We start from the raw sequence: 13,813 nt of genomic DNA on the forward strand, positions 1-13,813 counted from the left end.
TTGTCCCTCCTCCTGGTTCACCCTCTGGCTGTTCCACATTCCATACATTCTCCCACCCCCGCCCCCTGCCCCATATCCACTAAGATGTCCACCCCAACAAGACTTCCCCACTCCCTGGGGCCTCCAGTCTCTTGAGGGTTAGGTGCATCTTCTCTGACTGAACTCAGACCTGGTAGTCCTCTGCTGTATATGTGCTGAGGGCCTCATCTAAGGTGGTGTATGCTGCCTGGTTGGTGATCCAGTGCCTAAGAGATCTCAGGGGTCCAGGTTAATTGAGACCGGTGGATCTCCTACAGGGTTGCCCTCTTCCTCAGCTTCGTCCAGCTTTTCTCAAATTCAACCACAGGGTCACCAGCTTCTGTTCATTGGTTGGGTGCACATATCTGCATCTGACTCTTTCAGCTGCTGGTTGGGTCTTTCAGAGGGCAGTCATGATAGGTTCCTTTTTATGAACACTCCATAGCCTCAGTAATGGTGTCAGGCCTTGGGGCCTCCCCTTGAGCTGGATCCCACTTTGGGCCTGTGACTGGACTTTCTTTTTCCTCAGGCTCTTCTCCATTTCTATCCCTGTAGTTCTTTTGGACAGGAAGAATTATGGATCAGAGCTTTGGCTGTGGGATAGCAACCCCATTCCTTACTTGATGTTCTTTTTTCTGTTGGAGGTGGGCTCTACAAGTTCCCTCTCCCCACTGTAGGGTACTTCATCTAGTGTCCCACCCTTTGAGTCCTGAGAGTCTCTCACCTCCCAGGTCTCTGGAACATTCTAGAGGGTCCCCTTACCTCCTCCCTCCAAAGGTTGCCTATTTCCATTCTTTCTGCTGGCTCTCAGGGCTTTAGTCCATATACCCCACCCAGTACCTGATCATGTTCCCTTCTTCCCTTCCTTGTCTCTTTTCCCACCCAGGACCCTTTCCCTGCCTATGATTGCTTTCTTATCTCTCTCGGGGGACTGAGGTATCCTCACTTGGCCATTCAGCTTGATAACCTTTTTGAGTTCTGTGGATTGTATGCTGGGCATTTGTGCTTTTTTTTTTTTTTTTTTTTTTTTTTTTTTGCTAATATCCACTTATTAGTGAGTACATACCATGATACCATGTATGTCCTTTTGGATCTGAGTTACCTTACTCAGGATGATATTTTCTAGTTCCACCCATTTGCCTGCAAAACCCAGAATATCCATTGTGTAAAAGAACCACATTTTCTGTATCCATTCTTCTGTCATGGGACATCTGGGTTGTTTCCAGCTTCTGGCTATCACAAACAAGGCCGCTATGAACTAGTGGAACACATGCCCCTGTGGCATGATGGACCATCTTTTGGGTATATGCCCAAGAGTGATATAGCTGGATTTTCTGGTAGATCTATTTCCAATTTTATGAGGAATCTCCAGATTTCATTCCAGAGAGGTTCTAGCTGTTTGCACTCCCACCAGCAATGGAGGAGTGTTTCTGTTTCTTCACATCCTCAAAAACATGTGCTGTCACCTGAGGTTTTGATCTTAGCCATTCTGATTGGTGTGAAGTGTAATCTCAGGGTTGCATCGATTTGCATTTCCCTGATGACTAAGGACTTTGAACATTTCTTAAAGTGCTTCTCAGCCATTCAGGATTCCTCTGTTGTGAATTCTCTGTTTAGTTCTATAGCCCATTTTTTGATTGGGTTGTTTGTTTGTTTGTTTGTTCTGGTGGTTAGCTTCTTGAGTTTTTTATATATTTGGGATATTAGTCCTCTATCTGATGTGGGGCTAGTGAAGATCTTTTTCCCAATTTGTAGGTTTCCAATTTGTTCTATTGATAGTGTCCTGTGCCTTACAGAATCTTTCCAGTTTCATGAAGTCCCATTTATCAATTCCTGATCTTAGTGCATGAGCCATTGGAGTTCCAATTAGGAAATTTCCTTCTGTGCCAATGAGTTCAAGGCTCTTTCCCACTTTCTCTTCTATTAGATTGAGTGAATCTGGTTTTATGTTGAGGTCCTTGGTCCACTTGGACTTGAGCTTTGTGCAAGGTGACAGATATGGATCTATTTTCATTTTTCTACATTCAGAAATCCAGTAGGACCAGCAACATTTGTTGAAGAGGCTTTCCTTTTTCCATTGTATATTTTTGGCTTCTTTGTCATAGATAAATTATCTTTTATTGTCTGGTTTTATTTCTGGGTCTTCAATTTTATTTCATTGATCAACCTGTCTGTCTCTGTACCAATACCATGTAGTTTTTATCACTATTGCTCTGTAGTATAGCTTGAGGTCAAGGATGGTAATTCTCCCAGCTCTTCTTTTTTTGTTAAGAATTGTTTTAGCTTTTATGTGTTTTTTTTGCCTTTTCAGACGAACTTGAAAATTGCTCTTTCCATGTCTTTGAAGAATTGTTTTGGGATTTTGATGGGGATTGTGTTGAATCTGTAGATTGCCTTGGTAGGATGGCCATTTTTACTGTGTTAATTCTGCCAATCCATGAGCATGGGAGATCTCTCCATTTTCTGGGATCATCTTTGATTTCTTTCTTGAGAGACTTGAAGTTATTGTCATAGAGATCTTTCACTTGTTTGTTATAGTTACCCTAAGATATTTTATATTATTTGTGGCTATTGTAAAGAGAGTTGTTCCCCTCATTTCTTTCTCAGCCTGGTTATCATTTATATAAAGAAGGCTACTGATTTATTTGAGTTAATTTTATATCCAGCCACTTTGCTGAAGTTGTTTATCAGCTGTAGAAGTACTCTGATAGAATTTTTAGGGTCTCTTGTGTATACTATCTTATCATCTGGAAATAGTGCTATCTTACTTCTTCTTTGCTAGTTTGTATCCCCTTGGTCTCTTTTTTGTTGTTTATTGTTCTAGCTAGAACTTCGAGTACTATATTGAATAAATATGGGGAGAGTGGGCATCCTTGTCTCTCCCCTGATTTTAGTGGGATTGCTTCAATTATCTCTCCTCTTAATTTGATATTGGTTGTTGGTTTGCAGTAATATGCTTTTAATATGTTTAGGTAGGGTCCTTAAATTCTTGATCTCTCCAATACTTTTAACATGAAGGAGTATTGTATTTTGTGAAATGCTTGAGCATGCAAGAGATGATCATGTGATTTTTTTCATTGAGGTTGTTTACATAGTGGTTTTTGTTACTGAATTTGTATATTGAACTGACCTTGCATGCCTGGCATGAAGTCTAATTGATCATGGTTTTGATGTATTCTTGGATTCAGTTTGCGAGAATTTTATTGACTAATTTTGCATCGATATTTATAAGTGAGATTGGTCTGAAGTTCTCTTTCTTTGTTGGGTCTTTGTGTACTTTAGGTATCAGAGTAATTCTGGCTTCATAGAATGAATTAGATAGTGTTCCTTCTGTTTCTATTTTATGGAATAGTTTGAGGAATATTGGTATTATGTCTTCTTTAAGTGCTTGGTAGAATTCTGCCCTTACATATTTTAATATTCTTTCTTTGTTCTGAGTATTTAGTATTTTGATTATTATATGATGAAAGGATCTTCCTTTCTGGTCCCATTTATTTGGTGTACTACAGAATTCTTATACATTTTTGACCATCTCTTTAGGTTGGGGAATTTTTCTTCTATGATTTTTTTTGGAGATGTTTTCAGGTCCTTCAAGCTGGGAATCTTCATTCTCCTCTATTCCCATTATTCTTAGATTTGTTCTTTTCATTGTGTCCTGTATTTCCTGGATATTTTGGGTTAGGAGTTTCTATGTTTTGAATTTTCTTTGACATTTGTGTCAATCTCTTCTATGGTATCTTCTACACCTGAGATTCTCTCTTCAATCCCTTGTATTCTGTTGCTAATCATTACATACATCTGTAGTTCCTTACCTCTTTCCTAGGTTGCCTCCATTTGTGTTTTCTTTATTGTTTCCAATTTCACTTTTAGGTCTTGGGCTGCTTTATTCAATTCCTTCACTTGTTTGTGTTTTCCTGTATTTCTTTAAGGCATTTATTTGTTTTCTTTTTAAGGGCTTCTACCTGTTTACCTGTGTTTTCCTGCATTTCTTTCATTGAGCTATTTATGTCCTCTTTAAAGGACTCTATTATCTTCATGAGATAGGATTTCAGGTCAGCTTCCTGTTTTCTGGTGTGTTGGTGTATTCACGGCTTGCTGTGGTGGGAGAACTGGCTCTGATGATTCCCAAGTATATTGGCTTCTGTTGCTTATGGTCTTTCCCTTGCCTCTTGCCATCTGGTTATCCTGGATGTTTGCTGGTCTGGCTAACTGTTTGGAGTCTGCTTCTTTTGTCCCTGGGTTGCTTTAGGTCTCCTGATAGGCCTGAGTCCCTGGCTGTAGCAGACCTCCTGTGGGGCCTTTCAACTCTGGGGTCTTCAGAGGGGCAGAGATGCTGCTGATCTGTTGCCCTAGCTTCAGTAGATCTCCTGGGAGGCCTTCAAACTTTTGGGTCTTCAGAGGAACAGTCATGCTGTTGTCCTGTGTGAAGCTGTTCTCTAGGGAGCCCTATAGCCTGTGGTTTCTGTTTCCCTGTGTGCAGCACAACTCCAGGGAGGTTTTCAGTCTGTTGGGTTAGTTGCCCTGCATGCTGTGGAGCCCCCAGGAGGTCTTCAGACTGTGATGTATTTTGCCCAGTTGCCTTGTTTGCAGAGGAACTCCTGGGATGCTTTCAAGTTGTGGTACTTTAGAGGAGAAGACAATCTAGTCAACTGCCCAGTTGCCCCCTTTGCAGTGTCTTCAGGCTGTGATGTTGGTTGCCCTATGTGCAGTGCATCTCCTGGGATGCGTCAGGCTGCAATGTCTTCAGGGGTCTGAGTAGCTGGGGGTCTGCTGTGGCAGAAGGCAGTGACCAGAAGGGGGTGGAAATGGGGGGTGGGTTTGAGGGGTGATGGGTCTTGAGCTCACTGAGCTCCCAGGGCAGCTGTGGGTCTTTGGGAGGGTTCTTACCCATTGTCCTGTGTACAGTGGATCTCCTGGGATGCCCCAGGATGTGGTGTCTTCAGGGAAGCAGACTGGCTATGAGTCTGCCCCAGTAGAAGGAAGGCACTGGCCAGAAGGGTGCCATTTTTTTCTTACTCCTACTTTTAGACTTCTTTTTCTTCTGCCTTTTTGGCTTTACATGAGCATTTATATCACTTGATCTTTTTACCTTTATACTTTAAAAAAAGTTCTTTCTATAATAGTTTAACATATATATATATATACATACATATAAAATATATGTAAAACTTTATATCTCCTTTCAAGTAGTACTTCACAGATGATGTAACTTACAATAACAAGATTCTTATCATTTTCTCTTTATGATTGTTATCATTTTGTCCATTTAAAACACATATGTAATCATTCACATATGTGCATGATTATGGGTATGGTCATCAATTTTATGTAAATGATTTTATATGTAGATAAGCATATGTATAAGTTTTCCTTATCTACCACAGTGTCACATGTGGGTCTGTCCACCAATATATGCTATTATTAGATTCTACCAATATCAGTTGCTTAGAATTCACTGCCATTCTTCTCTGAGGAAGTTGGTGCTTAGATAAATAGAAACTTTCTCTAGATAAGCACCTTGCCCTTTTTCCATTCACAGTGCCAAGCTAGGGACTGTCTTTAAAATATTAAAAGGTGCATCCCCACTGCTGAAGATCCCAGCAAGTAACGGCAGAGCTTCAGAGGTTGGAGTAGGCTGACGGCATTCGTAGTTTAGTTTCTTCTCTTTCATTAATTCCTCTTTCATTTCCCTGCATACTTCTTCAATTATTTCTGTCTCTCTTAATCTTTTGCTCTGTTCCAGGACATACAGTCTAATACTACAGAACAGTGTCTTTCTGGGAAGAAGTCACCTAGGAATGAAATGATGTTTCTCAGTTATGCCTGTTTATGATCATTTAGATGGATATGTACTAGAAATGTGCCTAGGGTCGTATTCATAAAAAGCACACCTGCTACTTCTGAGCTTCCTTCAGACCTCTAGGTAACAGAGGAGTGCACATTGGAGCAGGGTTTTAGAAAGTGCCCATTGGTTATCGTAGTGCAGCAAATAGCTCTTCACTAATGACTGCAAGAATGTGATGGAGGTGACGCTGCTAGCAGCAATATCACTTCTGTTCAGCGTATTTATGCTTCTAATGACACATGTGCTTTACATGTATACAGCTTCTGGCAAACGATCTTTGCTTCTTCCCTTTTCCATGGCTTTCCCACGTAGAACTGCTGTGTTTCTGACGTGTAGAGTTTCCTCTTTCTTGCCCTGTCCAAAAGCCTGTCCTTTTTGGATATTGACTTCCACAAGGATGTCGAGTTGCCGGATTTTGTTTTCAGACTACTGTGGTGTCTAGGCTCTGTCAAGCATTGCAAGAAAAATGGCACTGAGTGTTGTTTAGTGTGGTTTATCTTATTTAAAGTTAAGTGCGCCCTGTGAAGCACCCTACACACCTGGCAACTGTGAATATTAGTGGCAGTTAAGAAACATTTAGTTTCTCTTTTTAAAGAGAGCTTAAATTTTTAGAGCACCCAGTACAGTAAACATAATAACTACCTAAGTATTAAATCTCCTCCCATTTCCATACTTTATAATTTTTCAAACATACTATACTGTTTTTGTATTCTTCACATTTATCTTATTGAAAGCATCCCAGCCTCAGCGGTTCTTTATGTTTTCAGTGCGGGACAATGAACCTAGTGTGTAGATAATTATTATTTTATTATCCACCCTTAGATTACCGACACGATGGCCGTGATCTTCAAAGCTCCACATTATCAGTGCCAGAACAAGTCATGTCATCAAACCATTGCTCACCATCAGGCTCTCCTCATCGAGTAGATGTTATAGGAAGGACTAGGTCATGGTCGCCTAGTGTCCCTCCTCCTCAAAGGTAAGGTAGTAGGTCAGTTTTGCTTGTAGCATAGGGCTTAGGGGTGAATTTAACATTAATTTCCATAATAATCTCTAAACATAAATTCTTTAAAACATTCTTTTGGGGAAAATAAGATGTCATTGCATGGAAATAAGATGTTATATAGGTTATTTTATTATGACTTTTCATGATCCCTGTGTTAGTTGATCCAAGAGTTCAAAAATAGTTATAAAAAACTAGCTTTAAATTGTGTGTAAATATTAAGCAAATCTACTTAGAGTCAAACAAATCATATAGTTATTGGTAAATTAAAAGAAAAAATTCATTAAAAAATAAAATAGTGCATGAGTAGTGGGGGAAATGGTGACATGAATCTGTTGTTGTAGGTTGTATAATATTTGAAATCGCTGATAAATATAAGTATCAGGTAGTACATACATGCAGCGTGAGCCATGAATGTAATATATATGTTATATGATAGTTCAGGAAATATACTAAACAGAAAAGATAGGTAATACACATAGATATAATTTAATTTGATAGATATTGATTAAAATACTCTGGATAAATAAGTATATCAGATTTGCCTGTGTATTTGAATATCTCTGTATATAAACATGACATTGCAAACTAATGAAATCGATGGTTTGCAAAGGATGGAAGCCTAGTGTATCACTTGGGTAACATTTTTACTTTTCATTGTGTAAGTTTTCAAAGGACTACCATAATCAGAGTATTTAGGGAAGGCCCTAGGAAGACATCAGACACTACAATTCTAGTGACCCGTGAAGCTGGTAGTACAGGTTATGCTGCCGTAGACGATGGCCAGAACTGGGTATATCTGCTCGTTGTTTTCTGAGGTTTAAACTCAGGTCCAACACTGCATAAGTGATCCCTCCCACCATCCCTATGCTCCACAGAAAAAGCATGTGCAGCATCGAACCTGTCTTCTCATTAATCTGTTCTCTAGTGTTCCTCTATATCACTCATATCTAATTCTTAAAAATATTCTCTTAAAATGACCCCTTTTCTATCTGTAAGAAAAGCCAGATCCTCATTTCAAATGAAATTTATATCGTCAATATAATATATATTTATAGAAATAAAAATAGATGTTATTTTTATGTAGAATGTGCTCTAGATTAGTAAGATATTTAGTGATCTTTTTGTCTTAGTAGGAATGTGGAACAGGGGCTTCGAGGGACACGTGCTACTGGCCATTACAATACAATTAGCCGGATGGACAGACACCGTGTCATGGACGACCATTACTCTTCAGAGAGAGACAGGTAAATGTAATTAAGTCTTACTAAATTCTATTGCTTCAGTAAGGGTTGTTGTAAAGTGTTTTCTCTAGTCTGGTACCTCATCTTAGATTCCAAACCAGGCTTTTTCTTTACTGTCCCCTCATTATTTCTAAGATTACCCTTTGTTTAAATAGAGAGGTTAAACATGTACAGTTTTTTCTTGATATGAAAAACCAACATCGAATCATCAAGACTCATATACAGAAAGAATTCCAGCACTTCGGATGGTGATCAGGAAAATTAAAATTATGAGACCAGCCAGGGCTGCTTGATTAGACCCTGCCAAGAAAAGGATTTTGGTCTTTCTTTAAGTCAAAATAGCTTAGCAAATTTGCAAAGAGACTGAAATGATCATCACAATGCAAAAAAGGTGTTTCAAGACTTTACCTGCACATAGCAAAGTATCATGTGTAGCATATATCCATCCATAGGCTCGAGGAGGTTAAAGTGCTGAATGGATTTCAGAGAGATGGCGTGACTTTTCATATACACAAACACTGAGACAGAGTCTGGTTTGTCTCTGAAACCTTTTATAATTCTCGAAGACATTTTCTTTCATGGCCTTCAGTGAAGCTTTAACTACCTAAAAAAAAAAATCATACTTCTTCATTGCTGCATTTGGAAGATTCTCTGAATTTGACCCATTAAAAGTGACAAACTCTGGAGTAACATAATATGTTACAATGCTTACATTAATTCCTACTAACTTTAAGCAAATTAACTTTCTAATTTAATCTTTGGTTATATATATAAAAAAAATACCATTGGATGTTTTTCAAACTCACACATGGGTTTAAGATAAGGATAAAGTTGAACATATTGAAAATATACTTACATTCCTTTGTCTTTAAAGTCCATTGACTGTTAGGATGTATAAAAGAAATTATTTAGTTTGAATCAAGATTAGTACTCTATCCATTCATATAATTCCATTGTAAGACAAAGTAGAGGGTATCTTCAACATTGATAGTGTCAAACAAATACTACTTGTTGTGTGTAGGATCAAAGATAAAAATATACTTATTAGCCTCTATTAGTATTAAATAAAAACTATTTAATACTTTTTTGCTTTTTAAATCTTTTAAACTTTTTCACGTAATCAGTGCCTTGAAGGGTGATTATGAAGTGCTGCCTAGTGGACAATATGCTTATCTAGTACAATAATAGTAAAAGTAGATTACCATGTTGGTGTTGGCTTAAGAGACGGAACAAGTAATAAAAAGAATCAATAGGTATTTTGGTTGCCTGATGGAGTGTTAATGAACTTTATTAGGTTTTCAAATTATTTATATAAATGTAACAAGCTTCTTGGCCATTGAAAATTTGCTTATTGAGAGAATAACATTGTCTAAATGATTTTAAAGGTTTTATAAGCTTACATAAAGTGATCGTTTAATGAAAAGTAGACAAATATGGAGTCAAAAATATATCCTAGTAGTTGGATAATGTGATAAAATAAAATTACTATATAATACTTTACTGTTGCATTAAATACATAATATTTTGTCAGTATTTTAAGGCACATATTTTTAGGTTTAATCACCACAAACATATAACCACTCACCTTTAATATTTTCTTTGAAAGCCCATATCAAAGACATTTATACTTGAAATGTCATTATGCTTTTCTTGTTCTTAATCTCATGAATTGTTAAGTGTAGCAAGAATATTTAAATGTTTGTGCCTGGAAGTTTTGAAGAAAATAGATTCATATGATTTCATCTTACTTTTATAGACGTAAAACTTCCTTGTTGGGATCAATCTTAAATCTTTTTAAAACATTATGTAGAGTACAATTTTATTTCAATAAAAACAAACAATCCAATGCATTTCAAGAACTATTTGATTATTTGTGCAATCATTAATACAAGATACAAAATCCATTGTATAATATTCTCCCTTAATGTCTATTTGAGTTTAATATTCTTAAGTATTTCAGTAATCAAATGCACCAGAATGTCCTTTTTAAAATGAAAAAGTACTGAAATACTCTTGTTTTATTTTTTTGAAGACCATTTTATAGAGTTATGAATCTGCTCAATTTAATTGGGATTGAGATATATCTAGGTGGTTTATAAAATATACTTTTGTGTGTTTCTGAGAAATTTGCAGAAAGGATTAACTTAGAAGACCTGCCCTGAATGTAGTTTAGTTGACTTTCCAGTAGGCCCAGTTAGAGGACTTTAGCAACTCTTATGAAAAAAAAACGCATTTAACTGGAGCACGCTTACAGCTTTAGGAATTTAGTTCTTTCTCATGATGTTGGAGAGCATGGTGATACATGGGCAGACATGGTGCCAGAGGAGTGGCTGAAAGTTCTATATCTGGAGCCATAAACATCAGGAAAAGAGACACATGTGTTCACGGCCTATCCCTACTGACACACTTACTCCAACAAGACCACTCCTTCTAATCTCTCTCAATAGAACGATTCTCTGATGACCACCATACATTGCCAGTTTAATGCTCTCTCTGTACCCTTGTTTGATCTAGTTTGAATGAATAATGTTCATCATATTGGGTACTTGAATGTATACTCCCTAGTTAGTGGTACTGCTCTGGAGGGGTAGGAGTATCTCACTTGGAGGAAGTATCTCACTGGAGACCGGCTTTGGGAATTTAAAGACTTACACTGTTTCCACTCCATTCTCGCTGTTTCATGCTGTGGCTGATGACGTAAGCGCTCAACTTCATGTTCCCGCCTCTCATGCCTTCTGTTTATTGCCAGACCTCCCCACTGTGGTACAACTTTTCTCCTTTTGAAATCACAGCCCAAATAAACTTTTCCTTCTAAAGAAAGAATTTTGTTAGTAAGTAGTGTAATTTAGGGATTTTAAAAGATGCACACATCATTCTTGTTAGTAAAATCTAATGCACTGAATTAGAAATTTATTTAATTGAATGTATTCTTTTTCATAGGATTTGAAACCAAGTGATCTTGAATTTGTATTTAGTATTTTAAGTATTCTTGGGGAAACCATTTTATTTCTGTATCTATAAAATATCTTATATATAATCAATTAACTGATACAGTGCTTCCCATGACAGCTATATTTCTTGTCAGGCAGCCAGTTTTCACAGAGTAGAGCACATAGACATATTTCATCAAAAATTTGTCCTGTTAGTTGAATGTAGCTGGCAGTGCATATATAATCCTAGTACTCAGAAGGTGGTGGGATGATCAGGAGTTCAAAGCCAGCTGTGGATACATAGCTAATTCAATGGAGACTGAACAACATAACAGCCTCAAAAATGAAAGAATAATTTATACTATGTAATGAAAAGATCTAATATGTACATTACATTAAGAATACATTGACTTGTAAATATTTTATATTTAATGGATTAGCAGTTTACTTGAAATAACAAAATGACAACAAACAAACAAAAAACTCTGAGAAATTAATTAACTTAGGCATTATGGAAAATGTATGGAAGATAAGACCTGAGTTGGCTTAGAAATGGGAAAGTTTATTCAGGCAATAAGAGCAAAGCTCCAGAGGCAGAACACATCTGCACATCATGGAGTTTGGAGTAAGCAGCATTTTGTGATGTATCAGAAAATTGTATATGAAGACAGACTTTTACACTGACCATATATGATAATGGTGAAATATGAATATGATATGGTGCTGTTTGAATGAAATTATAGTTCTTTGCTAAACTTCAGTGGTGGGTACATGAGATGAAACATCACATTATTTTTACGGATAATAATTAAGAATTATGTTTCTGTATTTTATTGGATATTTGATTCTAGATCTATGTCATCCTACCATCATTAGTCAATATCTTATTCTGTTGTGAAGAGGAAAGTCTTTACAAGTATTGCAAACACTTCCATAGCAATTATTAGGTAAAAAAAAAACAGTAAATGAATTACTTATTTTCACCCCCTCTCCTTGCACCTTTGAGTCATTGTTTCTTTAGTAAACCTGGGAACTATTGTTTCGTTCGTACCTGGGTGACTGTTACAGCTGGCAATATAATTTGCAAGAAGATATAAATATGTGGCTTTAAAAACCTTTTAAAGATTTTAGTCATAGGGGTTAATTTATTATTAGAAAATTTGGAGAATATTAGACACTATTTTAATAACATCACAACAGGTGGAGTACATCATTATACTGGTCATTTTTCATTCCATTAAGTTTGATTTTAGCATTACAAATACAATTTTAAAGTTAGTGTCACTGGTTGTGTGTGGAGATGTCCAGTTCTACACCACTATCCTCAGTAGATGAGGATTCCCTGTTGCCTTTTAGGGACCTCAGCTCTATTCAAACCAGCACATATGGTTATAGAGTAGAGAAGAATTTAAAAACTAATCGGATTTGGGGCTAAATAAATGTATTTTAATATAGTATTTAAGTACAAAAGTTAAAAAAAAGTAGAAAGATACTCAGAAGTAAAACCTCCAGAACCTGGATATGGGCTTCTCTGAGAATCGTGTTTCATTGCTTTTATAATAGGCATTTTAGTGAGTTTTGAAGTTATATTTTCTGAAATCTCAGAGTGTTTCCAGAAGGATTCATGCTGAGATCACAAATGTAAGCACGCAGAAGTTCAGAAAATTAGCATAACTTTTCAGCAAGCAAATATAAGTCTTGTTAGAGCATCTCAAAATGTCCAGAAAAGAGTGAGCCCTACAATGAATGTACATTCAGGCCTTGTGGATGGTTCACTGTTTTAACACAACAGTGTTTCTATTTACAGAAAGAATATTGTTTCACGTTTACAGTTTTCACAGTAGCTGGTGATTGTTTTGGAATTCTTGCTTCTCGATTGACAGAGCCTTTAACTGGTTTGAAGGGTGGAAACTTAATCCAGTAGATGCAGAAACCTGATGCAAGCCGTCTTAGCGATGCAAGGGAGAGGTTTGAGTGTTATAAAATTATTAAACTCTGAGACCTTAAAACTTGGTTTATTAAGTGAAAATGTAAATAAATAATTGAAAGTGAAAATGACCACAGTCCTACATTAGCCCGAGATAAGTAAGGACTAGGAACCCGAGAGGCTGGCTGCTGAGGCAGACAGTGGTGAGGACAGCTGAGCGGGAGATCGGCTTCCTGCTCGCCCTCCATCCACAGACATTCTGATCTTAGTTATTCTGATATATTGATTCTACCATATCAGTTTTAAACAAGTTTTCCTTTAATAGTAACAACAACAGTTACATTAGGAAGTTGCTTTTAGAATGCTGTTCCACGACTTTCCTGGAGTGTCTACAGGAGACACGTCTAAGCAAGAGTTCAAAGGGAACCTAAGCAGTTCGAAGGAAAGGCAAAATTAAGTGCAAGCAGCAGTTCCTTCCTAAATAAAAAAACATGAGGAGGAGGCAACAGCTTGAGATGAGAAATAGAAATGTTTTACAAAGGAGGCAAGGCATGTTTGCAGCAGGATAACAAGGTCATAAAGTGTGTGTGTGCTCGCGCGCGCGCGCGCGCACTCGTGTGTGTGTGTGTGTGTGTGTGTGTGTGTGTGTGTGTGTGCGCGCGCGCATGAGTTAGATCTATGAATGCTGTGCGAGTTCTAGTTTTCTTTGCATTGTTGTTTTAAAGTTAATGATTACCTGCCATAATTGGGAAATAAATATTTTTAAAAGGAAAATTTTAAATTAGTGTCATAAAAAGAAAACCAGTGGCTTCATCAGTTAGGCATTTGTTGCCTTGATTTTTTACA

General features: G+C 37.2%; 1 protein-coding gene across 50 annotated transcripts in view; it reads left to right on the forward strand.

Moving 5' to 3' along the window:
* Rims2 (regulating synaptic membrane exocytosis 2) overlaps window positions 1–13,813 on the forward strand; it is a 520,587-nt gene that overhangs the window by 333,116 nt on the left and 173,658 nt on the right. For 29 of the 50 annotated variants that reach the window (XM_087555439.1, XM_087555408.1, XM_087555422.1 and 26 more), the window contains 2 exons: window positions 6,686–6,842; window positions 8,000–8,113. In XM_087555439.1, the coding sequence (XP_087411565.1) occupies window positions 6,686–6,842; window positions 8,000–8,113 (271 nt within the window). 50 annotated transcript variants of the gene reach the window in all.

Source organism: Rattus norvegicus, chromosome 7 (assembly GCF_021556685.1).
Source record: "Rattus norvegicus strain SHRSP/BbbUtx chromosome 7, alternate assembly SHRSP_T2T, whole genome shotgun sequence".
NCBI lineage: Eukaryota > Metazoa > Chordata > Mammalia > Rodentia > Muridae > Rattus > Rattus norvegicus.